This window comes from Trypanosoma melophagium, assembly GCF_022059095.1.
Source record: "Trypanosoma melophagium isolate St. Kilda chromosome Unknown ctg4segment1, whole genome shotgun sequence".
Taxonomy (NCBI): domain Eukaryota; phylum Euglenozoa; class Kinetoplastea; order Trypanosomatida; family Trypanosomatidae; genus Trypanosoma; species Trypanosoma melophagium.
In genome coordinates, this window is record NW_027125179.1 from 87,551 (window position 1) to 111,422 (window position 23,872).

The following is a 23,872-nucleotide window of genomic DNA, read 5'->3' on the forward strand; positions in this document are numbered from 1 at the left end:
AGTTGTAGCCATGATTCCTGGTTTTCTGCAGTCCTTGTTTTATTTTTTACGTTCTACTTTATTTTATTTTTATTTTGTCTCTTTTTTTTTTTTTTAGTATGTGGCTGTTCAATCATTACCATTTCTAAACGTAGCACAAAAACACACACAACAAAGAAAAAAATAAAGCTATTCTTTCTTAAATGTAAATGTCTCAACCCCATTAATTTTTTATTCACTCAACAATTCCTTCTGGTAGCAGCGGCCGCCGTAGTAGCAAGGTTGTGTGTTATCAAAGAAGAAAAATAAAACAATGGGGTCGTGATTGATTTACATAAGTGATAATAAAAGAATGAGGGAGGAATGAGGAAATAAAATAAAATAAATAAATAAACATGAGGGATCCACAAAAAACAAAAAGGAAATACAACAGTACATATATACACACTAAAGGGAGGGGATGTGCTGCTGTTGCTCTTTAGTTAAGTGCCACAGATGGACACAAGAAAAGGATCAATTCAACAGTGGGATAAGAAGAGAAAGAAATACTGACAGAGAAGGATTGATCACCCCAGAGAAACCAATACATTAACGGTAAGGTTACTTTCGCAACCACACATACAGACACAACATATATATATATATATATATATATATATATATTCTTTCTCTTTCTCCTCTTAATGGCAGTGCATAAACTTAAAATTAAAAAAAGTTTAGGAAATCCCTCTGGAAATAATCAATAGGGCTTGGTTGCAAATAATAATAAAAATGCCAACAGAAGAAAATCAACATCAAATGTACATTTTTATTTGTTTCTATTTTCATCACGTCAACATCTATCCTCACATTGCATCATCATTATCATCATAGGCACAAAAACTAAGATATATATATAGTTTTTTTTAGCATTGACATTATGGTATATGTACATATGTACATGTGAATTATTCACTTCTCTCTGACATCCCCAATAAACCATTTTCCTCCAGTGCCTGCTTAAGCAAAGCGGCCATTGCATCTACTGGGCGCCGCGTTGGGGCCGTCACATTTCTCATAAATGGATGGCACAACGCCTCATGTGCGGTTAGTCGCTGTGATGGTTCATAACGAACTAACTTCTGTAGTAAATCCACACCGTCATCACCGGCACGCTCGTGAAAGTGCGATACCTCTACATACTCACTAAAGGTTGACGGGAAACACAACTCAGGGGGGAATTTGTAGAAACCCCTCTGAACCGCGTCCATATCACACGTGGTGCTTTTATTACCATCTTCATCTGTAACCTGAACGTTGGAACGAGATGGTTGATTTACGGTATTACCTCGTGTCGTATCTTGTTGACGTTCTTTTGGTTTCTGCGATACAGTAGGACGTTGTTGTTGTGATTGTGATAGTACAGACTGTTGTTTTTGGGCAGATGTAGCCGCCTGTTTTCGTACGAGTTCTTGTGCAGCTCCCAAGATTTGTGTAGTCTTTGGGTACGTCATCATTGATGGCCAAGTCTCTGGTGTGGGAGTACCAAGAAGGTGAAATATCTTTACAAGTTGATCTACATCTGTACGTCCACTTAATAATGGTTTTCCAGTAACCATCTCTGCAAAGATACATCCAACAGACCACATATCTACAGCGAAACCATAGAGTGCGGACCCCATCATAACATCAGGACTACGGTACCAGAGTGATACGACGTCATGTGAATACTTTTTCACTGGGATGTTTTCTACCCTTGCTAATCCATAATCTCCAAGTTTCACCACCAACTGAGAAGAACCACTGTTAACATTATTTTCACTAGTCTCATTAATATTTGAATGATCATTTTCAAGAGAAGATCTATCCTTATTATTGTTATGCATACTATTATGATCAAAAATAGTATTATTAAGAGGCTGGTTGGGTTCGTTTCCATTATTGGATTTTTGCGGTGTATTATCTGGGATAACGGCTTCTATAGTTTTTGTTTTCCTATTTATTACCCCTGCGGAATCCGTGGTCTTACTCGCTCCTTGTGGTAAATTATTGACATTAAGAAATATGTTCTCTGGTTTTAAGTCACGGTGTACAACACTTTTCCGATGCATGTAACGTAATCCAACGAGTACTTGCTTTAAAATTTGCTGAACTTCTTTCATTAACTCTGGTACTGGTTTATGGCGATTGCGCTCCATGTACTTTTTGAGGTCATACTCACAGTACTCAAAGACAAGTGTCATTTTAGGTGGTTCAAATAGTACGTCACGTAGAGAAACAATGTTATCATGTTTTAGCGCTCGCAATAGACATACTTCACGTATCGCAGTTGCGGGAACACCCTCATCCTCACCGTTGATAATCATGCGTTTAAAGGCCACAATCTGCCCAGTTGTAAGTTCCCTCGCTTTGTACACCACGCCATAAGTGCCTTCACCAAGCTTTTCAAGGCACTTCAACCGATTCAATGTAGACATCTGAAAATCACAGAAAGAAAGAGGAAAAGAAAGAAAATAATCCAATCATTCATAGAAAATAAGAAAATAAAAACATCAAAGTAAGAGTGCAGAAACATCCCATAAGCAACTGCTACTAAAAAAGAAAGAGAAAAAAAAAGAGAGGTAAAGAGAAAGAGGATAATTCCGAGAAGTGTAATATGGCTGTTTTTTGTTTCTTTTCTTTTCGGTTATATTGAGGGTAAAGAAGAAAAGCAAGCAAGGAAATGGTGTGTATGCGTGTACACCTCCCTCACCCAATCCACGCACTTATTCTAACCATTTCTTCCTCACCCCCTCCTCCCCATCTCACTATTTTGTTAAATATTTTTACTCGTTCTCTATTTCACTTGATGAAAGAATGTTTCCAAAAAATGACCCCACACCCACATATTGCTTCTCTAAATATGAAAGTCTTTCTGTATACATCGGGGAGTTGCAGGCAGTGGCTAATGACTCTTCAACTTCTCTCTCTCTCTCCCACCTCTTCTTTTCACCTTCCTATGCTTTTCCCAATGATTTTGATTCTTTTGGTTTTCTATTTGTTGCCTTTTTTTGCAAGACACTCTACCTCTATGCCATCTTTCTCTCTCTCTCTCGCTCTCTCTCTCTCTTTTACTATCCATATACCTCTCCTCAGGTGTGTGGGAAAAGAAAAGAAACGTGAAGCCCGTGGGGGGCTACCACGGAGGATGGTGTGGGAGAAATAAATATATATCAAACGAAGAACAGGGAACAAGTATAGACAAAAAAAAAGAGAGAAAGTGTGTTTGTGTATTATGTGTAGGAGTGGTGGTGGTGGTGGTGGTGGTGGGAGAGATCGAAATAAACAAACAAACACAGACAAAAAATAAATACAATGTACTTAAAACAAAAAAAAAGCGTTAGAGCTTTTTTCAGAGGGAGGTTGAACCTGTCCTCGACTCATAGGCACGGATTCGGGCATTCAACTGCCCAATGGCGGCATCCTTTCTACCTAGGAGGGTGTGTGCGTCATGGAGTCGCGTGTTTACGTCAGCGAGTTCTTCCTGTAGACGTCGTGTGTCATCCTCGTGGGCTGCAAGTTTTGAGGCTAGGAGTCGCACGGTTCCCTGGAGTTCATTATTCAATTGTTCCCGGTAGTGTGCGTCATCCTGAAGTTTTGTTCGGGCGTCCTCTGCGAGTGTGAGTGCGTCCTCCAGCTGCGATCGCTGTCGCTGTGCCTCTCGCTGCGCCGCTGCCATCTCCTTCTGCCCCTCTGCCTTTGCGGCTATGGCGCGTGTCAGGTCGGCGCGGAGTGTGTGGAGTACTTTATCCATCCGGCGCACATCCTCCTCGTGTGTCTCTCTCGCCTCAGCGAGTTCATCCTGCCACGCCGCCTCCCGCATGGCCGTGTCGCGGTGGAGCTGTCCAATCTCCGCCCGCAGTCGCTCGAGTTCCGCCGCCGACGCCGCGAGTTCCCGCCCCGCCCGCTCCCGTTCGCCCTCCGCCGCCCGTCGGCCCTCCGTCCGGACCCGCTCGAGTTCCGCCGCCGCCGCCGTGAGGTCCCGCCGGGCCGCCTCCTCCCGCTGGGCGAGTTCCCCCCGCAGGGCCGCCAGCTCCCCATCCCGCTCCTGCAGTTGGGCGCGGAGGTCCTCCACGCAACTCTCACGCTCCGCCGCCGCCGCCCGCTCACGGGCCCGGTGCTCCACCTGCAGCGACTCCAGCTCCCCAGCAAGGCGGCTCACAGTACCTTGAAGACCATTCGCCCGTGCCGTGAGGAGGTCACGCTCAGACTCCGCATCCTTGCGTGCCGCACTCTCATCCGCGACCTGTCGTCGTAGGCCTTCAATAGTCGTTTGAAGTTGGTTTACTTTTGCCCAATGTTTTTCTTGCATTTCTTCCCGCTGCCGTACCGCCTCTTCCGCTACCGCTTCCTTTTCTTGACGTAATTGTTCTACAGACTGTCGCAAAGATTGTGTGACCTTCTCTTCATTTTTCAACATTTTTTGTTTTACTTTATCATGCTGTTCCAACAATTGCTCACGCTGGGCATTCGCAATCCGCAACTCCTCACGAAGTCCCTCTACTTCACGTCGGTACGTTTCCTTTAGGGTTTGCTGCTCCATCGCATGAGACTCCTCTAATACACGCAACCGTTCTCCTACACTGCGGAGCTGATCCTCTAATTCCTGTCGCCGCTCCTGTTGCTTGACAGCCTCACGTTCCGTTCGGGCGGCGATCTCTTCATTCTGAGTTGTTAATTCGTCTATTTTTCGTGTATGTCGTTGATTTACCTCTTGGAACCGTTTTTCTGCATCCGTGCGCTCTTTTGCCAGCGTACTTTCAAGCTGGGTAACTTGTTCTTCTAGAGTTTGTACCTTTTCTTCAAGTTCTTGACGCTCGGCCTGAAGTCGTTCTTGTTCTTCACGAGTTAACTGAAGGGCACTTCGCATCGACGTGATTTCTCGACCCTGTTCTGCTATAAGGGCCTCAGTTTGTTGTCTATAATCAGCCATAATATGACTTTTTTCATCTCGTTCTCGTTCCAGCAATGCGAGAAGCTGCTGCTTGCGTTGTGCCGTCTCCTCAGTCAGTTTCGCTTTTTCATCCATTACATTTTCAGAGAGTCGTTTTAGAACTGAAATTTGATCTAATAGACATTGTGTCTGCTCTGCGTGCTCATCCCTCAGCTCTTGTATTGCGTCATCGTATCGAACTTGTGAATTCCGGTTAACATCCCGTTCTCGTTCAAGTTCTGAACGGAGTTTGTCAATTTCGGCTCCTCGAAAAGAGCACTCTTCACGTACTTCCGCTAATTCCCTTTCAGCGGTCACAAGCATCTCGCGTAACTCCGCATGCCGCGCAGGAGTACTCTCCCTCCCCAGCGAGTTGGTGCGATTATTTCCAGTACGTTCAACTGGGGTGGGCGGAGCCTTAAGTTGCATTGAATAAAAGTATTGAGGTTGGTCATTATAATATGGCTCACAAGCAATATCATTTCCACGGAGCAGTTGGAGACCAGGGCGACGGCGAACTTGATGCTCCTCCCCTTCCCTTTCTCCCTCCTCATCCCTTTGTGTAAGTTCTGCAGCCGCTGTTCGTGCAGATATTGCCGCCGCATCGGCTTCCCCTTCTACTACTAACTTGGTGAAACCACCATTCATCGATGAAGACGATGGTGGTGGTGGTGGCGCAGTGCGGCTTCGCATGGCGTCCTCCACACTAAAAGCATATGAGCCATCAGGACAGGAAGAAGTATGGAGACCAGAACTATTGTTCTCAATCGCACTGGTATTCACAGACATTTATCTCTCTAGTACACCAGCACAAACGCACGAACACACACAGGCAGTTCTTCTATGGGGTTATTTCTTATTTTCTTTTTTTTTTTTTTTCTTTTCTACTCTTTTCGCTTTCCCTTAATTGATGCAGACTACTCTTTACTGAAACAGCGACTCTTACCTTCCTATGTGGTACGCACGAATACATATTTAAGTAAATCAAGCAAGAAGAAAAGGGAATAGAATTCAGTAAACAGTAAAGTAAAAGAAGCCAACGCGGTAAAAAGGGCAAAAAAAAAGGAAAAAAAAACAAGAATATTAAAACACTCTCCAGAATCATATTGACAGACATGAACACAGAGAAGAAAAAACAAAACATGCTTTGAAAGAGATATATTCTCTTTCACTAAAAGTACTGCTCATTTCTTTTTTTTTTCCACTTTCTCGTTTTTTCTTTCTTTTCTTCATCCTCACTCTCTTTACTTACTTGCGCAGTTTCCCGATCAAAACATCTCACTTCATTAAAAGCTTCGTTAGGAGATGACGACACGTCTGACGCTGCCCTGGATCCGGTGCAAACTGGGCCAGTCCCCAAAGTGTCCATGTATTCTTTGCATTGAGAACAAATGCACGCTGGAGCAATTCCACACCTCTCTCCCGTTGCGCGATGGTGTTGCCGTCAACGTGGCCGTACTGATACCCCGTGTAAAACAGACCCAAAGATGTGAGTGCCCAGTCATTTTCTGGGCACCGTCTCACTGCGAACTCCCACAACTGCTTAGGAATAATTGCAGTACTTTTCTCTTTGTTAACTATCACAGGGTCTGTAGGAATGTTGAATTTCACAATCTCCCCTAGCCAGTAGGCAGCACGAGACTCCCATAGTCTATTATTCACTGTCACCATGTTGCTCCCCTCGTCCCATCGGATTTTCGTTCCTTTTGTATTGGTATCTCTGAGTACAGCTGCAAAATAGCGACTAGCATCAGGAAACTCAAGAGATGCGTTTCCAGTTATTAACATTTTCACACGCCCCATACCACAGAGAGCACCCTTGTTACAAGGATCAAAGGATAAAACTAATTTAAAAAGTTCAGAGGCTCTCTCCAGGTGATTTGACTTATCATTGCACCTGACTCCTCGAAAAGAGACCTCCTCTATTTTCCTCTCTCTAGGAAATTTTTCGAGTCGCCACCATTCTTTTAACCCTTCTGGGGCAGTATAAAAAGAAAGGGTATCCACACCAATATCACCACCACTATTATTATTACTACCACTGTTTCCAGGGACACAAAAAGAATCATGATGATTCTCCCGATGTAGATGCACCCAGCCAAGACCCACAGCAGCGGCACGATATATTGGGTTAAAAAGGAAACATGTAGACTCCAAGACAGCAATGTAAGCATCGGCAGCTTCTTTCAGCTCTTTCCGCATAAAAAGATTTTCTCCCCTCAGGTACTGTGCCGGGGTATTGTATGGATATAACTGCAATGCATCTGTCAAGAATTTAAAATCTTCATCGTTTGTCTTATTATGTTCTTTATCTGCATACTTACATTCAATATATCGCCACGTAAGCCAGTGACTCTTTAGCTGGGGATGGGCTGTTTCCCACACCCAATTCCCATGGCTTCGCAAGTCATATATACCCTGAGTTTGATTTTTTTTCTTCGAAATCATACTGTCCAGCGGTGCGTGAAACTCCACACGTCTTTCCATAATCCACCAGAATAGTATTACACTAGCTAAGAAACGATCTCCCATCTTTTCGATACTTTCCTCCCTACAACTTGCACCTTCAAATATAAAGGGAAAACTTCGTAAAGGTATACTACTTTTTACAAGACCAACTTCAGTGGGAGAGGGTCGCATTACTTGCTCTTCCGCTTTATTCTCATGTATTTCTTCTCTACTGCAGGAATTAGATGAAGAAGTTGTACCCTTTGCAGAAAAAAATGGACGATTTGTGATGCTATTGATATCAAGAGATCGCTCCAATACATTATATTGTTGACGTCCTTCCGTCAAAAGTCGATGAAGGGCTATTTGCTGCGTCGATACATCTGAGAAATCAAGAGGTAGCAAAACCTCAATGCGTTGGTTAAGGCGGATCTGACACCAACAGAGAGAAGCATATGCAAGTAATTCGAACGCATGTAAAAAGAGAGTACTCCTTTTTTCATCAAATGTATTTATCTTATCACCATTTTTCTTTCCCTCCCACCATGAGATAAAAGGTTTTTCCTGTTTTTTAATAGATAACTTTTCTTTAGGACTACTTTTAAGTGGTGTCGTAGAGTATGAATCCTGCCGCAGCAACGCAACATCACGTGCAAAGCGTCGGAATGCAATGGCAGCATCTTCATACTTTTTAGTAACGCTACAACAGAACCACCCTGTAAGGAACGATATCATTGCAGAAGCAGATGGTGAAATTCCGGTAGATGTTTCCCGCACTGCCCATGAAATACCTACATTACGTTGCCAGCCGAAAGTCTCTTGTATACAACCCATGGCTAGCGTAATGAGAGAACCGCAATCATCCACCATGGTATCAGCAACTACAACAGTAATAGAATGTGGAAAGAATAACACAGCTGGGTAAATGTTATTGGTGAAGGAAGTATTACCTAACTGAGTGTGGTAACATTCCCATTCACACCGTAGTTCTACTACAGCGTAGTCAATCTCATCCAGTGCACGCCTTTCCGAGTTGGATAGATTGCAGAGAGGAGGAATGCCCTCCGCTTGGCGCAACAAAACACTCTCTAGAGTACATAGAGTCCGTTCTAACCAGTATCTTAGGAGGTATAACGGCGTAAGAAGTAGAACAATAATCTCTTTCTGTAAGAATGAAGAAGATAGAGTGGGATAATTGGATACATCTATTACTAAGGAGAGAAATTTTTCCAATTGCATAGGCATCATACACCCAAATAGTGATACAGAATGTGCTCGTACCTTTTGTGTCAACTGCTCAAGTGATGTAAGTAATAAGTGTATCTCAACAAATACATCATTCACGTTGTTGTTAGTAACTGTACTATTAAAGAGTACTTCATCCATTGTAAAATGACTATCAACAACAGTTTCCTCATTTTTTTCCGACATCAAACTTTCTCTTGATAGATATTTTTTATCTTTCACTGTTCCAGAACGCAGTAACCCATTTCTCCTCATACGTTCGAGGAAAGCAAACAATATGGTATAATTTGGTTGATCCTTTGATACAGGACAATTTACCTCTAAGTGGTCATAGTCAAGAAGAAAAAAAGGGAATCGTTCATCATCTGCTGTGGGGTTTGCAGACTCCGGCTCCACAATACGAATTATGCCATTTACTCGTCGTGTCTCACCAAAGGAAAGAATGTTAACGGATCCACCCTCACCACAGTGTTTAATCACACGGAGAAATTCTTCATTTAACTTTGACAGATGATCCTTCTTGTAGTCACCAAGGGTGGCAATAACTTCTGAGGGTCCTATACCACCTAATCTTTGATAGTAATTTTTCAAAACTGTTACGACACTCGCAATTGGTGTACCAAAATGCGGTGTTGCATAAAACACTATACCTCGGAGAGAACTCAGCAGCAAGTTCGCCGATGATACATCTTCGTTATTATGTTCTTTCTCCGAGGGTGATGAAACTAATGATGCCAAGGAAAGAATCATCTGTTTAACAACTAACCCACCAAGAGAATGGGTAATAAATACGACAGGTCGTCTACCTACACCTACTGAATTAGAAAGAATTCGTTTTGCAAGATCCTTTGCGCAGCGCTCCAATGTCTCTTCCTCCTTTTCCTTCGGAGGTGGAGTTGGATCTGGTAGGCAGGCTTCATGAACTGAAGATCCCTCTAAGATTTTGGCTGCCTTTTTTAAATTCTCGTTAGATATCCCATGTCCCGAAGAGGAATTTATGTCACCTTGCGTAACTGCAGTCCACCAGTGAGTGAGACTACTATCCCCTTTCCCTCCTTTTTCTTCTTGTTGCTTCCTTTCTTCCTCCACGTTCGCCGAGGATGACCAATGCCATAGAGTATGCGAGTACCCTACAGAAAGAATTCGACAACGCTGGAAATCCTGCGGAAGAAATACGGCAGGCCAGAGAAGACCACGCTTATTTGTCCAGCACTGGAACTCTCCACTCCCAAGTCCATGAACTAGCACAATATCAAAGTCAGCATCGCCGGCGATGCCATTGTAAAGTAGAAAGACTTTTTCCGTAAGGGAAGGATACGTATCATGGTAGGGAGGTGAAACGACATTTTTCCGTCGTTTAGCAGAAGCTTTCATATCTGCAGGAAAAGGATAAAAAGTAATTAAATATCCACCAAAATAATAATAATAATTATTATTATTATTATTATTATTATTATTATTATTATTATTATTATTCTTGTAGCAATAACACACCTTTGGTGTGTCTTTTTGTTTACACTACACGAGTCCCATCTTTGAGCGATATCATGTGTTTGGGTATGGTTTAGTAAGTGGCGAAACAAACAAATAAAAAATAAAGGTAAAAAAAAGCACATATACATATATATATATATATCAAACAATACAAAGAATCAGATAATAGTTGAAGAAAGGCAATTATATACTAATATTTAACCTATTGAAATTAAAGAAAAACAGAGTTCCGCCGAAGAAACAAAAAAACATGGAGAAAAAAGCAAAGGAAAAACTTGCAAAGCAATTAAGAAAATGCTAAAACATCTTTTATCCAGGACGTGAAAACACAACACTTACTGACTCCATGTAGTGCATTACCCCACTAGCACGTTTTGCCCACATGGCCTTCGCGTCCCTGAAAAATGTGCCTGGGAAGTCCCTCTCAAGAGTTGTTGCCTGTGCCTCAACTGCCCTCGTTAATCGCTGTACGAGGTACAATAACTCTGCTTTGGATTTATACATTGGGGAGGTTGTAGAGAGTAGAAACCCCTCATTATCTCGCTCTGCTGGAGATATCATCCCTGAAGTCTCAGGAGTGCAAGTGAAAAGCTGTACCCAAGAGCGCAATGCCGAAAGTGCCCACTGTGATATGGTGCCACTTTTATTTCTATTGCTAACGTTTGTATCAATATGTGAGGGCGCTGATACTCTATACCGATGTGTGCGATTCTTTTTTTCAATATCTCTAGTAAGTGAATCGCGTAACTCCAGTACACGCTCTCTAAGACGCCAAAAACTTTCAAATCCTGCCTCAATTGCAAGGCGTTCTTCAGTTATAGGCACCCAAACGGCAGAGCTAGCAGCATTACTTGCTGGTGGACGACGTAATTGTTTTAGCATTTCCATTACTTCTCCTGCCTCCAATACACACTTGTTGTACTGCATACGGTGATACTGAAAAGATGTAAGATCATCCTCAGTCACACACCAGCTCCAGTACAAACGAAGAGAGTCATGTAAGTAAGAAAACTCGCAAATTGGAGGACGAAAAGCTATCGTAATAGCGTTCAAACGTTCACGAGTTAATGTTACCCCAAGTCGTTCAAGACGTTCAATCTCACTACTTATGTCATTAATTGTGTCGCGTAATGCTTGATAGTAAGAGGGAAGCAATAAACGACGTTGTACACGGGGATCATAAAAAGTGTACTCAGGAAGGTAGAAGAGATTGGCCTGGTTCTGATAGTATTGAAAGATACTACTAACGTCATGAACTTCATAAGTTGTCACACTTACCGTCCGATATCGTCGAACTGGGGTGGATGAATCTTTGGTACTAGCTGAGGGAGTTTCAGTGGAATTAACATCTCCTTCATGCAATACTTGCTGCGTAGAGGAGGGATCTTGAACTATAGGCAAAGATGCGGCGTTACTTGCAGATGCTGTTTTGGTTTGTTTCTCAATACTTTTTCTTCGTTCTCCTTCCTCTAAAGGTTGTTCCTGCACAATGCGCCTCCCAGACGATGGGATACAACCTTCCCCGTCTAGCACAGCAAGAACATCAGATAACCACAAAATGAGTGAATCAAAAGTTTGCATAAATTTAGCATATGCTGATTGCACACGGCTTGTATCCAAAATATTTACTTCAATACTATCCGTTTCTGAGGCACCATTTTCCTGAGACGCTTCCCCTGAACTTTTATTTGGCGCCATTCCTTGCACAGAACTCTCTCTTCCCTCCGCAAGAGTTTCACCCTTAACACTACCTCTCTTTTGTGACCTCCCAAAAGTCACTACAGTGAAGGCGTAATTGTATTTCTCGTTAAGGCTATTCAACACAGATCTTCCCCGTCGAAGTCGGAACTGTATAGAACGAAGCGAAGCCTCATGAGAACGAAAAAGAGATCGTGTGTCAGAAAACGGACCAGAGAGGGTTAAAGTGGATACCGATGATGGCACAGAACTTAATGGCATATCACTATGGTAATAATGAATGGGAAACTGTCTAGCATCCAAGCTTGACTGTGTTTGTTGCACATTACTGGCCGAAGAAGATGCTGCCCCAAAGACAAAGCCTCTGACGACATAGGCATCATCGATAAGGGCGGTACATGTGGTATTTAGGAGTTCAACATCTTCACTGGCGAACCTAAATCGACTCGTCGCAAACTCAATGAGCAGCTGTTGATCCTCCACTATGGGATACGCAATAGCCATATGAATTCCCTTCCACAATTAGACAAAAAACGGCAAAAAATTTTTATTCTTTTAAGTACTTGAATCCGCTATCACCTCTGCCAGGAGAAAAAAAAAACAGCAAGAATTTCGGCAAGAAAGAATAAAAAAAAACCATCACTGCAAAGTTTCAAAAGAGGTAGAAAAAAAAACTGACAAATAAACTCCTTATATACGTCTTTTTTTTTTTACTCTGAAATTTCAAAGAGAATTCTCCACTGTCTTGCACAAATCCCTCTTTTCTGATACCAATAGGGTCAAAAAAAAAATAATTGGGGATATACCCCTTTCCAAAATCAATCCTTCATGGAAGTTGAACGATACGCATCCCATTCATCCATTGACTTGAATGGCTTTGCCACAATGTATTGTGACGTCCCAAAATGTTTTTCTTCAGTTTTAACAACTCTAAGGCCAGCAAGTCGCAGGTATCTCCTTATATCACGATTCCACCAACAGCCCCACTTCCTTGCATGGTTTGGTGCCCACTTGTCAAGATAATCGTTCATGCGCGACCAACGTCCTTTACCATGTTCAAGCAAAAGAAGGTTTCCACTCGGTTTACAAACTCTAGACATCTCCCGAAGTGCACGAACGGGATCATCAAAACTGCAAAGTCCAAACATGTCTATAACAGTATCAAAACTGTTATCGGCAAAGGGCAACTGCTCAGCAGCATAGTTTGCAACGGCAAAAATTTGTTTATCTTGTTCATCCCCTAACCTTGTTCGGTCTAATGACCCTTTCTCAGCATCGCGCCGCTTCAGTTCTCTCCAGCCATCACTAGAGAGGAGAGGTAAAGCGTTACCAGGCAAAGTGCCTTGCAGAATGGGGGCCACTGTCCCCTTCACCAATTCAGTGTTATCGTCATTCAATGGTGTGGAGAGCACTTCTACAACAGTACCATCACCGTGAAGAATCTTGCGTTTTACTACGCCACCCCCTGTAGGACGCTGGTGTTCCCCACGTTGGCTCCCTACTCCCGAAACACCCAAATCAGTGGCTTCCCCATCCGCTGTACGTGAGCTTTTCACTGCATCAAGAATGCCATCAATGTCATAATCGGGATAACGGTAGGGCCAATATCCATAACGTCGATGAATCTGTAGGGCAGCAGACTCTACCATACCCGGTGACCTATCACTTAATACTACTTCTACTAGCCCTTTATTGCTATTATCAGTAGGTTTTTCATCTTTAGTCGTCTTAGATGTTGTATTTGGAGTTTGCAGAAGTGCATCATAGTATGATACAATTCCACCACATCCTGCCCCAACCTCTAAGACACGACCATAAACCAATCCCTCCTCTCGCAGCAGCCGTCGTCGCCAACGACTGATGCCCAGATAAAACTCCTGCCCACGCGTTTTCTTATCGTACATATTTTCATGCGAGAGATCATTATACCGCTCGATTCGATGTTGATTACCTACAGTATAGGAGGGAGGAGGACTAAGGGCGATACCAACAACATAAGCTGTTCCTGAGAATATAGTGGCACATGACGTGAAGAATACAACGCGACCAAACATCAGTTGTTGTTTTTTTTTTTGTTGTTGTTGTTGTTTCCTTATCTTTCTTTCAATTGGAAGCAAGAAAAACAGTTAGATTAAACACACATACACATACGCGCACACATACACGCAGAGAAAAATGTACAGTAAGGGGGAAGGAAGAGAGAGAAGAGGCAATAAAAAGAAAAAAGAGTGGGAAAAACAAACAAACAGGCTATGCAAAAGCATAAAAAAGAACATTAAAAAGCAAATGAAGTTGACCAGGGAACATACCCAAAGAACAGAAAAAAAAACAGAAGAAACAAAGAGACATCGCAATAAATACTTCGCATGTTCCACCTTTTCCACAACTCTATTCCTCTCTCAAATATCTGGGAAAAGTTGAGGCGTAATTTATCACAGCCTCAACCCAAAAAGGGATTAGAACCAAGTGGTGTCACGACGCTGGCAGCATTGGTTCATCTAACCTATTATCAGAGACATGGCTTTCCTGTTTTTCAGTTAAGGGAAGTTCATGGGTCGGAACAACAGCATCTTTCAACCCAAGCTTAGTTTCAGGAAGAACATTAGGATCTTCAGACATCAATTCATTAAGAAGAGCATCTTCATCACATCCATCCAGAGGTTGGGCCAAAATAGCATCAATACGATGTGCTTCCCCTATTGTCTCCGCTGTACCATCCATAAGCTCAGCAATATCATCTACATTCAACATGGAATTCAATTTTGAGAGCTCTTCTTTGCCATTTTTCAGAGCATGAAAAACTTCTACTTCAATCTGACTAAATTCAACGGTATCAAGTAGACTCTGAACATTGTTTAGCAAGTCCGTGATACTTGTGACCTGAGATCGTTGGACCCGTTCCCGTTTCAAACAATACAGCGCCTTACGTCGATTACCAGAACGAAGGAACTCACTAGCCTTTGCCCTCTCCTCTTTTGCATTAATTTCGTATTTTCTTATGGCTGCCGTTAGCTTGTCACGCTGTAATTTAAGCTCAAGCTGAGCTCTATCTGATGAAGTGATCATAACCTTCTCTAACACGGGTGGTGCCGTTGTCTGATTGTTTGGCTTGCTCTCTCGGGAACCCATTTTTATCTGACACTAATCTTTAAAAGCGGGGAAAGGAGAAAACAAGAATGATAGTTATTAAACGGAAACATATCAAGGCGAAACGAGGGGAATGGGTGTATTAAATAAAAAGAACGCGTGAGTCACAAATAACCAGAAAAAAAAGAATTCGCATCCACATAAAAAAATAAAAATAAACTGAGAAAAGTTAAATAGGGGAAATAAAAAAGAATGGGTTCCCTTACAACCAACACTCAAACAAACAAGAAATAGTAATCGGTATAAAGGGGCGAAAAAGAACAGAATCAAACAAAACTTGAGAGAAAAAGGAATACCAGTAGAAAATACCGTGAAACTGCAACAAAATACATAATGAAAGATCATGTAATCCTAGAAAAAACCTTTCCACTATGTTACAGGAACTACGTGCAACTAATATAATCAAAGAAGGCATAAAACAAAAAAAAAGAGAGAAACATGACTCCTTCATCCACACTGCGCACTCAACGTGTATTAAAAGGCAAGAAAAAAAAAAGCGTCGGCCAGAAAATCCGCTTCCTAGTCCCCCGAAACTAAGAAGAACACAGCAAGAGCAAAGGAAGGAGAAACAATTGTGCTCACAAAGGGGGAACCCCATTACAGAATGTAAATAATTAATACCTACAAAACAACTGACCCCGTTAAAAATCAAAAAAAAATTACATCTTCTGACTCCCCTTTCAGAAGATCCAAATCCAGATGATGTTATTTCCCTTTTTTTTTACGGCAGAACTACCCGATTTGCAGAAAAAGAAAACCACACTCAATAAAATGAATCCATTAACTATAAGAAAAGCAGAATCAATAAAGAACATCCCGAAAAGTCATTTGGGTACACCCACAGGAGCGATACTCGGTAAATTGATCAAATGACTCCTCAAACCATATTAGGGTTATATCCCTCACTTATTATTTCATACAAAATAAACCAGAGTATTCATTCATAAGATATCATTTCACATAACAGTTGAGAAACAACTGAAATTGAAAAGGGTTGTGAATCCGCCATTCTAAAAAACAATTTATAGGAGGCTCGTGATAGTCTTGAGATACAAATATCAGTAGAAGCAAACAAGCAATTATGGAGTGTCTTAACTTTTTGTTTTGGCTACCAAAGAATCATTCACTAAATATGGTACCCAGACCCCAACATATGAAGCAGAAGAAAAGGTATGACGAAGCTGAAAGGCATCAACGCCAAAAGTAAGTAAAACTTCAATGTTGAGATACTTCAATCATCCATTGAGACAAATAGACATCAGTTTATTTGTCTCAATGAAAGCAACCAACAACGTAAATAAGTATACAAACGCTGTCCAGAAGAACTCTTCATTACGTCAAAAAAGTCACCGCGATAAGAGAGAATAAAAAGAGGAACTACATTGCAAACACAGACGGTCACACAGAGAAAAGAGAAAGTCATGGGAACGAAAAAAAAAAGAATCCCTTGGTTCCTCTTCATATCCCAGAGAACTCAAAAAACAGCTCCTTTCTGCACGAATGCTCCATATAAATTCCTTTTTTTTCACATTATGGTTATCACAACGAAAACATGTTAAAACTATCAAAAGAGATATTCATGACAGAATTATTGTTCATCACACTACTTTCAGAAGACCCAGCTTTGTCCTTTTTGATTCCCTTTCAAAGGGGATCAGGGAAACCCCCGGAATTAAAAGTGTTGCTTAAATAAAGAACGAGAGATTCGAAAAAAAGAGTAAAAAAAAGCCATCACAGCAAATATCTTTAATACCTTACCACATGTATACAACCTCTTTTTTTCTTCTTCTGCACCGCAGAATATGCCACAGAGCACCGCCATCAACAGACTTTTTCTAATACTTTCTGGGGAATGACAAAACCAGAAATGTGAAATATTGTAAGCAGGCTCCCAAAGAAAAATTGCATGTGTTGTAATCTTATTCTGTGCGATACTGCGGGTTTGTTTTATAAAAAGAAAAAACCCAATCGTCACCTCATACGACCATTGTGAGTGAAAAACGAAAAAATTATTTAGTAAAAATTGAATTGTAATAGAAGGGGATAGTTAATTCGATCGTTCAGTTTTTTTTCGGGATAATCTATGCCTTACTTTTCATGGAAAGAAGGAAAAAAAAGAAAAAATATTATTTTCCCTATCTATCTCTGCATTCCCAATAATTTGGATAATTTTTTATTTATTTATTTATTTATTTATTTATTTATTTATTTATTTATTTATTTATTTATTTACTCCTCGCGTCTTTATGGATTTTACCCCAACGGTACGGCTATCAGCTTCTCACCGTAGAGCACCAGGGTTGCTGTCTATGAATGGCGGTGCTTGAGAGAAAAATCTCTTTGTTTTGTGGGATCCTCAAGCTCTTGTAATATTTATTTTGTTATTTTTGAGGTTTTTATTATTTGAATTTTGTTATTTTCAAGTTTTGTTTTATTTTATTTTTATAACCAGCCCAGGAACAGCAAAACAGTCTACGAGAGATTCTCTACTCCCACCATCCTTTCCCAGAGCCCGTCGGCCACTCTCCTTTTGCTATTAATTTTTGTTATTTTTGGTTTTTTAGTTAATCATTGGGCCCAAATGATCTCCTCTGTTTTTTGTTGCTTGTTGGGGATCGCGACAAGCGTCTCTTGAGACTAATCCTGCCAGGGATTCCATAATCGAGCTCGTCGCTGGTCTTAGAGGGGTGTAGGGGCCTTACAGGGGCGGAGGAAGGAGGCGTAGGGGTCCTGGACCGCGAAGTCTGCGGTATCGCATAGTTCCGCTCCACTGCCAGAAGGAACTGGGCTAACTGTTTGGAAAAGCACAGCTTCTGGAGAGGGATATCTGTTATAGCATGCTGCATTCGCAATGGGCGAAGGGCGGGGCAACTCAAGAGATGCAGTGCTGTTTCTTCGCAGTCGGCGTGTTGGCTAGTATGCGCGCGAATACGCTGATGCCCGTGTTGGGACATGCGGTGTTGTGTGAGGCCTGATTTGCTCATGCATTGTCCGTTGCATGTGGGGCAAATCAGGGTCGCAAGGTCTCTTATGTTCTCGCCCTTGCTTCGGGAGGATTCGGTTGCCCCTTTGGCAGGCATGCCTTCGCCATGGTGAAAATTTCTGCAGTGAATGGCGAGTGAAGGCATGTTGGCGTAGAACTTCTTACACACATACCGCAATGAACCTTGCCGTGGTCCTCACGTTCCGGTGGCGACGAGTCTCGCTGACGTTTTTTATTTCTGGGAAAGGTTACCTTTATCGTAATCGGCAATATCGGAGTTCCAGGTGGGCGTTTAAATTTTTTATGGCACGATAGAGCTCCCACGTTACCGAAATCCCTCAGACAAAATTCACAGCGCAGCGATGCTGGCTGTGGGATTAACTGCGTGCCGGGTGCGTCTTTGCTGGGGTCCTCAGGATGGCGCGCTCTAATGTGGGCTTTGGGGCCTGTTTTAGAGCGCGCTACCATGCCACATTTGTCACATGGAAATGCCGATCCCTCTGGTATTGGTTCATCTGCTCTTGGGCGCTTTCTTTCAGTGGGAGGGCATTCTGCGTTGTGCATGCGCCTGAGGTGGCGAGTTGATCCATTTTTCTGGGGGAAGGTTCGGTGACATAAATTGCATGCAAAGGGATGTTTTTTCTCTGCATGTGCTGATTGGCGAGGTAACGTATTTACCGGAGATGGGGGTCTGGGCGGCGGTGGCTCAGGCGGTATGTCCGGCGGAGGTGGTGCATGGGGAACTTGGGTTTCCAAAGCGCATCGGCCTTCTTAAAACCATGCCTGTTAACCATGTGGGGCGCTGCGTTGTTCCTGCATGAGTATTGTGCTCCGCACTCTGTGCATGCTGCTGGCTCGGATGCTTTACTCATGGGGTGGTGTCTCTGCGTTGCTTGCGGCTTCGGTGGGGCTGAGTCGTTTGCCTCTTGGGGGTTCCACCATCGACAACCAGGGGGATATGGGGTTGGATTTTTCCCAGCAACCACCCATATCGATGCGAGACTCCTTTGCGGAATCTTGCAAGTGCTGTTTCTTCTTCTCGTGTTAGTTCTGGGTTGTCTTTGGTGGGGTTCCAGTTCCCTGTGATTTGCCATCTATGAGAAGGACGAGGTGTGTCCTCCCCCTTGAGGATGCGTTTGGCGTAGGCAATAACATCGGGAATCCAGGCACCATCCCTCTGGGCATGCTCCGCAGCTTTTTTGGCCTCAGCGTCACATTTTTCGTTCTTCTCTACTCCGCAATGGCCGAAAATAAATTGCAGTCGAATGCGGGCTTTGCGACGTTGCACTTGGAGGATCAGGTTCCATAGTTTACGGAGCATAGGATCCGTAACAGTTAGGGGAGCAGTCCGGAGCGCTTTCAGTAGAGACAGCGAATCTGAGAATACGGAAACTCTGCAGGGTGTTGGGTTTTCTGCCGGTAGTATCGTGGGTAGTTTCCGCAATCCTTCATATAGTGCTATGGTTTCAGCCGTGTAGCTGCAGGCTAGGGGGCCAGCTCCTCTTTGCGTGGTGCTAAGCAGTTCACCATCCTTGTAAATCATCGCCGCTGCCCCAGATTTAACACCCAGGCATACCGAGCCATCAGGCCAAATTTCATAATGTGTACGGGGTGGTGGTGTTTCTCCCATGCGGCGGAAATGTCGGGCTATCCAACGCTCAGATGCTTCCTTTTTGCGTTCTTCAGAGTTTTCAGCGGAGACGTTATCCATTGATGTGAAGAAGCGAGCGCGCCTACCGAAACGCAGTGTCGGTGTTAATAGCGGCAACTCGCGTGGCTCTATAAGGAGCGTTGGGTATGCCTTCATTAGGCGCACATAGAAGTTTCGGACTGGGTGGTTCAAGTGGTAAACCTGATCAGCGCTATCTTTCAGGGATCCACCTCTTGTCTGGCATAGTAAGAAGTGTTTGAGGCTCCGTATCATGGCTGTCGTTTCTAGTGGTAGAAGACGGGCTTCTCGTAGTGCGTCGTCGGAGCGGCATCCAAATGGGATTCCTGCTATGGTTCGACAAGCTTTGTTTTGGCCTGCTGCTAATTGTTGGCGGCGTGTGGGTGATGCATCCCAGTAACAGACCTCAAATCCATATATTGCCTGGGCTTGAACTAGGGCCAGATAGAAAGCGCGCAAAACATCCCGTTTTGGGCCCCATGCGGCGAACGAGATTGCAGCGAGCTGCAACAAACGAAAATTCATGCGTTGCCTCGTCTGCATTAAATGGGAGGACACTCCGCGATGGTGTTGGAATGTAATTCCGAGAAGTTTTGGAGCTTTCTCTAGACCGACAGGGGTGCCGCATAGTTCAAGGGAAAGGGGGTTTGGGTCTAATGATCCAAAGAGGGTGTATTTCGTTTTGTCTGCGTTTACTTCCATGAAGTGGCTCTTGGACCATCCATCAACCACATTTATTCCGCTTTGTAGCACACTGTTGATGACGTCTCTGTTCTCATGTCGTGCTGCTGGCGTGGGATCATCAGCAAAAAAGCCGTGGTACAGAAGAGGAACTTGAGATAATCGTTCGCTTAGAGTGTCCATTGCTGTAATGAGCATAAGCGGGCCTAGAACCGTTCCTTGCGGTACGCCGCGGTGGAAATAGCATTAGTGGTGAGGATTTTCCTTGGACTCGTACTTTAGCCTGGCGTCCTTTTAAAAATGAGGCTGGCCATCGGATGATGTGGAGTGGGAGCTCCATCTCTCGCATCGTACTAACAATTCGGTCGTGATCTACAGTATTGAAGGCCTTGGCGTAATCAACGAATACGGCCCCTTTGCGCGAGTCATATGAAGGTCTCTGAGGGCTGCGCGCAGGTGTAGTAATTGGTCCAGTGTGGGGTGGCCAGGCCTGAACCCGGATTGTTGTGGGGTCAGCTTGGGTTCAATAACATCCCGAATACGGGCTGCCATAATCCTTTCCATTAGTTTGGACATACGGCTAGTTAATGTGACTGGTCTAAACGAGTCTAGGTCTGTTGCCTTCTTCCCTGGTTTGGGGAGGGGCGCAATAACACTTACTTTCCAAGCAGCTGGGAAAATGCCAGTGCGGAGACTCCCATTGAAAAGTTATGGGGTTTCTGCTTTCGCTCTGGGCCAAAAATGTTGGAGAGCCTCGCTGTAAATCCCATCCGGACCAGCCGCCGTTCCTTTCGGGAGAAGGCGCTGGGCCCGTTCCAGTTCCGCTTCTGTAATGGGTGCAAATTCCTCGTCGACAACTGGGATGGGTGGCGGAGGGTGGGTGTGTGGGTGCCGTCTGGCTCGTTTGGAGTAAAAACGGATAAAGTGCTTGGCCTTCTGATTTTCCGTGAGCACCGTGTTGTTAATCTTTATCGCCGGGGTTCTCAGTGGGCGTGGGGCGTAAATCCTCTTTACAATGTTCCAACGGCAGCCGTCTGCTACGGCCATCTTGCCGCAGAGGGCTTTCCATCTTTTATGGGGGGCTTGTCTCAGCATCTCTCTGCGGCGTACTGCCAACCTGTCTCTATAGACGGAGGCTTTGCATTGTTGGATCTCCGGCTCGATCTCACTGAGTTCTGGAGTCCAAAAGGGGGCAGTGTCTCGTCCTCCGCGGGGGACCGCTGCAGCTGTTGCGATGCGGATCGCGGAGGCGAGTAAACGTTCTCGTTTGTGAACGCTCATCTTCTGTGTCGGTAGTTTTCGGCATTGGGCATTTGACATTTGTCTAAAACGAGACCATTTCGCCTTCTTCCATGCATAGAGTGGGGCACGGGGGCGAGGGAACCGCAGTGGTTCATCATCATCTACTGCTACTACGTCGAAGAGGGTGATATAATGGTCACTATCCGGAGAGAACTTGGCTGTCCAAGACTCTATGCGACACTCTCGGGATAGTGCCACGTCCGGCGCGGACAGACCGTGACGTGTAGTGTGGCGGGTGCTTTCCCCATTTTTCTTTATGACGCAATCGTTATCTAGGCACCATTTCACTAGCACATCGCCACGTGTATCAGGTGGAATCGCGCGATTCCAGGCCAACGCATGCGTTTCAGCATCTGCACCAATGAGGTGGGGTCCGCTGGTCGTCAAGAGCGTGCCCAGTTGCGATGCTGTAAATGATTTCCCTGAAGTGAAGTATGCTGACGTCACTGAGAGCGCAAGCCCTTCTGTCAAGTGGATCGTTGCGTGAGTATACCCAATGCTCGCCACAACAGACGATCCTACTTCCGCCGGCAGGTCTTCACGGACCAGAATCGAAACGCCGCCACCTTTAGAGGGGCGGGACACTCCATGATGTTGATAACCAGCGATTGTGAAACTCGACGCTTCCGCACAAGACATTTTCATCTCGATTAGAAGGCCGAATGGCACGTTTTCCTCAACAAGGGTTTTGTGGAGAGCAAGCCCCTTGGCCTGGGTAAGTCCAGCTGGGTTCCACTGCATACCTCGCAGAGAAGGGCCGGGATTTTCCTCCACACCACCGCTCAGCAGTAACTTGGTACAGGTGATACTGCTGACAGCACTTCGACAAGTGCCCCAGGACCTTCTTGGATTCAGTTCTGCCCCAGCAAGACACGGCTGGTCCCGGTGCTGTGCGACGCCGTAGTTTAAGAGCCAGCGAGTTTTCCAGAAGAAAAACATTGCTGGCTCCAGGCTTCCTCCGGCAATGCGGGGCGCCGGGCCTTGGCAACACGTTGGGGTGGCCGGCGTCAACAGGGGGAGTCTCTAATATTATTCTGTTTCTGCGGGGCAGAGAAATAGAAGCCTTCATGCAAAGACCTTTTTACCGTTCTTAACCGATGGCGGAGGGCGTCAAATTGTTTTTCAGCGGAGTCCCTTTCGCATTACAACTGAAAAGGCACTTATTTCCCATGGGAGGGTTGCCCTTTGCTACTTGCAGAATTCTCTTTCTATAAAAGCCATTGGTGGCATTTGGTTTTCTTGCGTGAATCCAATCGGTGCCCGACCAGATCGGCGCCAAACCCTTTTAAAGCCAATGGGCCCTTTGCCATGTCAAAAAGAATATGGTACAACAATCGCCTGCTACACATTTTTACCATTACCAAAAGGTTTAGCTTCAGTTCTTTTCGGCGCGAGGTTATCTCAAATGCATTGGGGGGCCCCGACCCCGGTTGCCAACGAATTGGCCGATCATTTTTTTTTTAAAAAAGCGGCCGCCCAGCTGCAGAAGAACCAACCCTTTAAATAAGAGACTTTCGACATGCTGAAGTTGCACAAACCCCGCCCGTTCTTGCTGGGCTTGGGTGAAAACGTGCCGCATTCGAGACTCGCGTGCCGAAGGGCGGTTTCGTCGCTATTCTCTGAAGGGCTCTCCGGTTGTGGGCGCGGATCCCCTTGGCCCTTCTGCGCCTTTTTCAGGGCCACCGCGGCAAGGCAATACGAAACGTATTCTCCCAAAATACCCATCCTTTCCTGCGTTCCTGCTTTGGCACTTTTTTTCTCATTCTTGGCGGCGCGGGGGTCCGCCCTGCCACGGGCTTTCGGGGCCCAGTTTCGCCACGGCCGCGGGAACCCCCACAGAAGAACAACAACCCGAGGAGCGAGGCAAGAAAACCCCACCCCCACGGATTCTTTTCTTTTGCGGGGGTTGCTCTGGCGTTTCCTCTTCGCTTTTGTTTTTCTTTGCGGGGGGGGGGGGCGCCCCCGTTTTGCTTGGCGTTGGGGCAGGCCGGTTCTTGTGTGAATAGTTTTTTCGTTTTGTGGATCCCATTTGGTTTTCTCTCAAATAATTCTTCCGATGGCCTTTTTGAACTGGAGCGGGTGTTGGCGGTCGCACCTCATCCGCGTCAATCTCCTTTATGGTTTTCTTAACTCCGGTGTGAAAGATTATGGGCAAGATAAAATTCTCTGATGGAAAACGGCCCCCGTGTATTTTAAAGAATGGATTGGTGGCGCGTAAAAGTTTCCCGAGAGCACCCGTCTCCTACCGCTTGCGGGGTGTTCTCCTTGGCCTATT

The 23,872-nt window shown here is 44.5% G+C and overlaps 7 protein-coding genes across 7 annotated transcripts; all 7 read right to left on the reverse strand.

The window, feature by feature from the left end:
- Positions 1 to 926: 926 nt before the first annotated feature.
- Positions 927 to 2,435, reverse strand: LSM04_000722 (Protein kinase domain; the record flags this gene model as incomplete). The annotated part of the gene is made up of 1 exon (XM_067338899.1): positions 927 to 2,435. The coding sequence occupies one exon, from the start codon at positions 2,433 to 2,435 to the stop codon at positions 927 to 929; it is 1,509 nt and encodes a 502-aa protein (XP_067187707.1).
- Positions 2,436 to 3,349: 914 nt separating this feature from the next.
- LSM04_003602 (uncharacterized protein) lies at positions 3,350 to 5,719 on the reverse strand (the record flags this gene model as incomplete). The annotated part of the gene is made up of 1 exon (XM_067338900.1): positions 3,350 to 5,719. One exon carries the CDS (start codon positions 5,717 to 5,719, stop codon positions 3,350 to 3,352), a length of 2,370 nt encoding a protein of 789 aa, XP_067187831.1.
- A 489-nt stretch (positions 5,720 to 6,208) lies between these two features.
- Positions 6,209 to 9,997, reverse strand: LSM04_006937 (uncharacterized protein; the record flags this gene model as incomplete). Its single annotated transcript, XM_067338901.1, has 1 exon — positions 6,209 to 9,997. One exon carries the CDS (start codon positions 9,995 to 9,997, stop codon positions 6,209 to 6,211), a length of 3,789 nt encoding a protein of 1,262 aa, XP_067187953.1.
- A 429-nt stretch (positions 9,998 to 10,426) lies between these two features.
- Positions 10,427 to 12,319, reverse strand: LSM04_006751 (uncharacterized protein; the record flags this gene model as incomplete). Its single annotated transcript, XM_067338902.1, has 1 exon — positions 10,427 to 12,319. The coding sequence occupies one exon, from the start codon at positions 12,317 to 12,319 to the stop codon at positions 10,427 to 10,429; it is 1,893 nt and encodes a 630-aa protein (XP_067187943.1).
- Positions 12,320 to 12,633: 314 nt separating this feature from the next.
- LSM04_001798 (uncharacterized protein) lies at positions 12,634 to 13,869 on the reverse strand (the record flags this gene model as incomplete). The annotated part of the gene is made up of 1 exon (XM_067338903.1): positions 12,634 to 13,869. One exon carries the CDS (start codon positions 13,867 to 13,869, stop codon positions 12,634 to 12,636), a length of 1,236 nt encoding a protein of 411 aa, XP_067187747.1.
- Positions 13,870 to 14,287: 418 nt separating this feature from the next.
- Positions 14,288 to 14,944, reverse strand: LSM04_008971 (Snf7 family; the record flags this gene model as incomplete). The annotated part of the gene is made up of 1 exon (XM_067338905.1): positions 14,288 to 14,944. The coding sequence occupies one exon, from the start codon at positions 14,942 to 14,944 to the stop codon at positions 14,288 to 14,290; it is 657 nt and encodes a 218-aa protein (XP_067188062.1).
- Positions 14,945 to 22,805: 7,861 nt separating this feature from the next.
- On the reverse strand, positions 22,806 to 23,322 carry LSM04_007414 (uncharacterized protein; the record flags this gene model as incomplete). The annotated part of the gene is made up of 2 exons (XM_067338906.1): positions 22,806 to 22,970; positions 23,110 to 23,322. 2 exons carry the CDS (start codon positions 23,320 to 23,322, stop codon positions 22,806 to 22,808), a joined length of 378 nt encoding a protein of 125 aa, XP_067187980.1.
- Between the last annotated feature and the right edge of the window lie 550 nt (positions 23,323 to 23,872).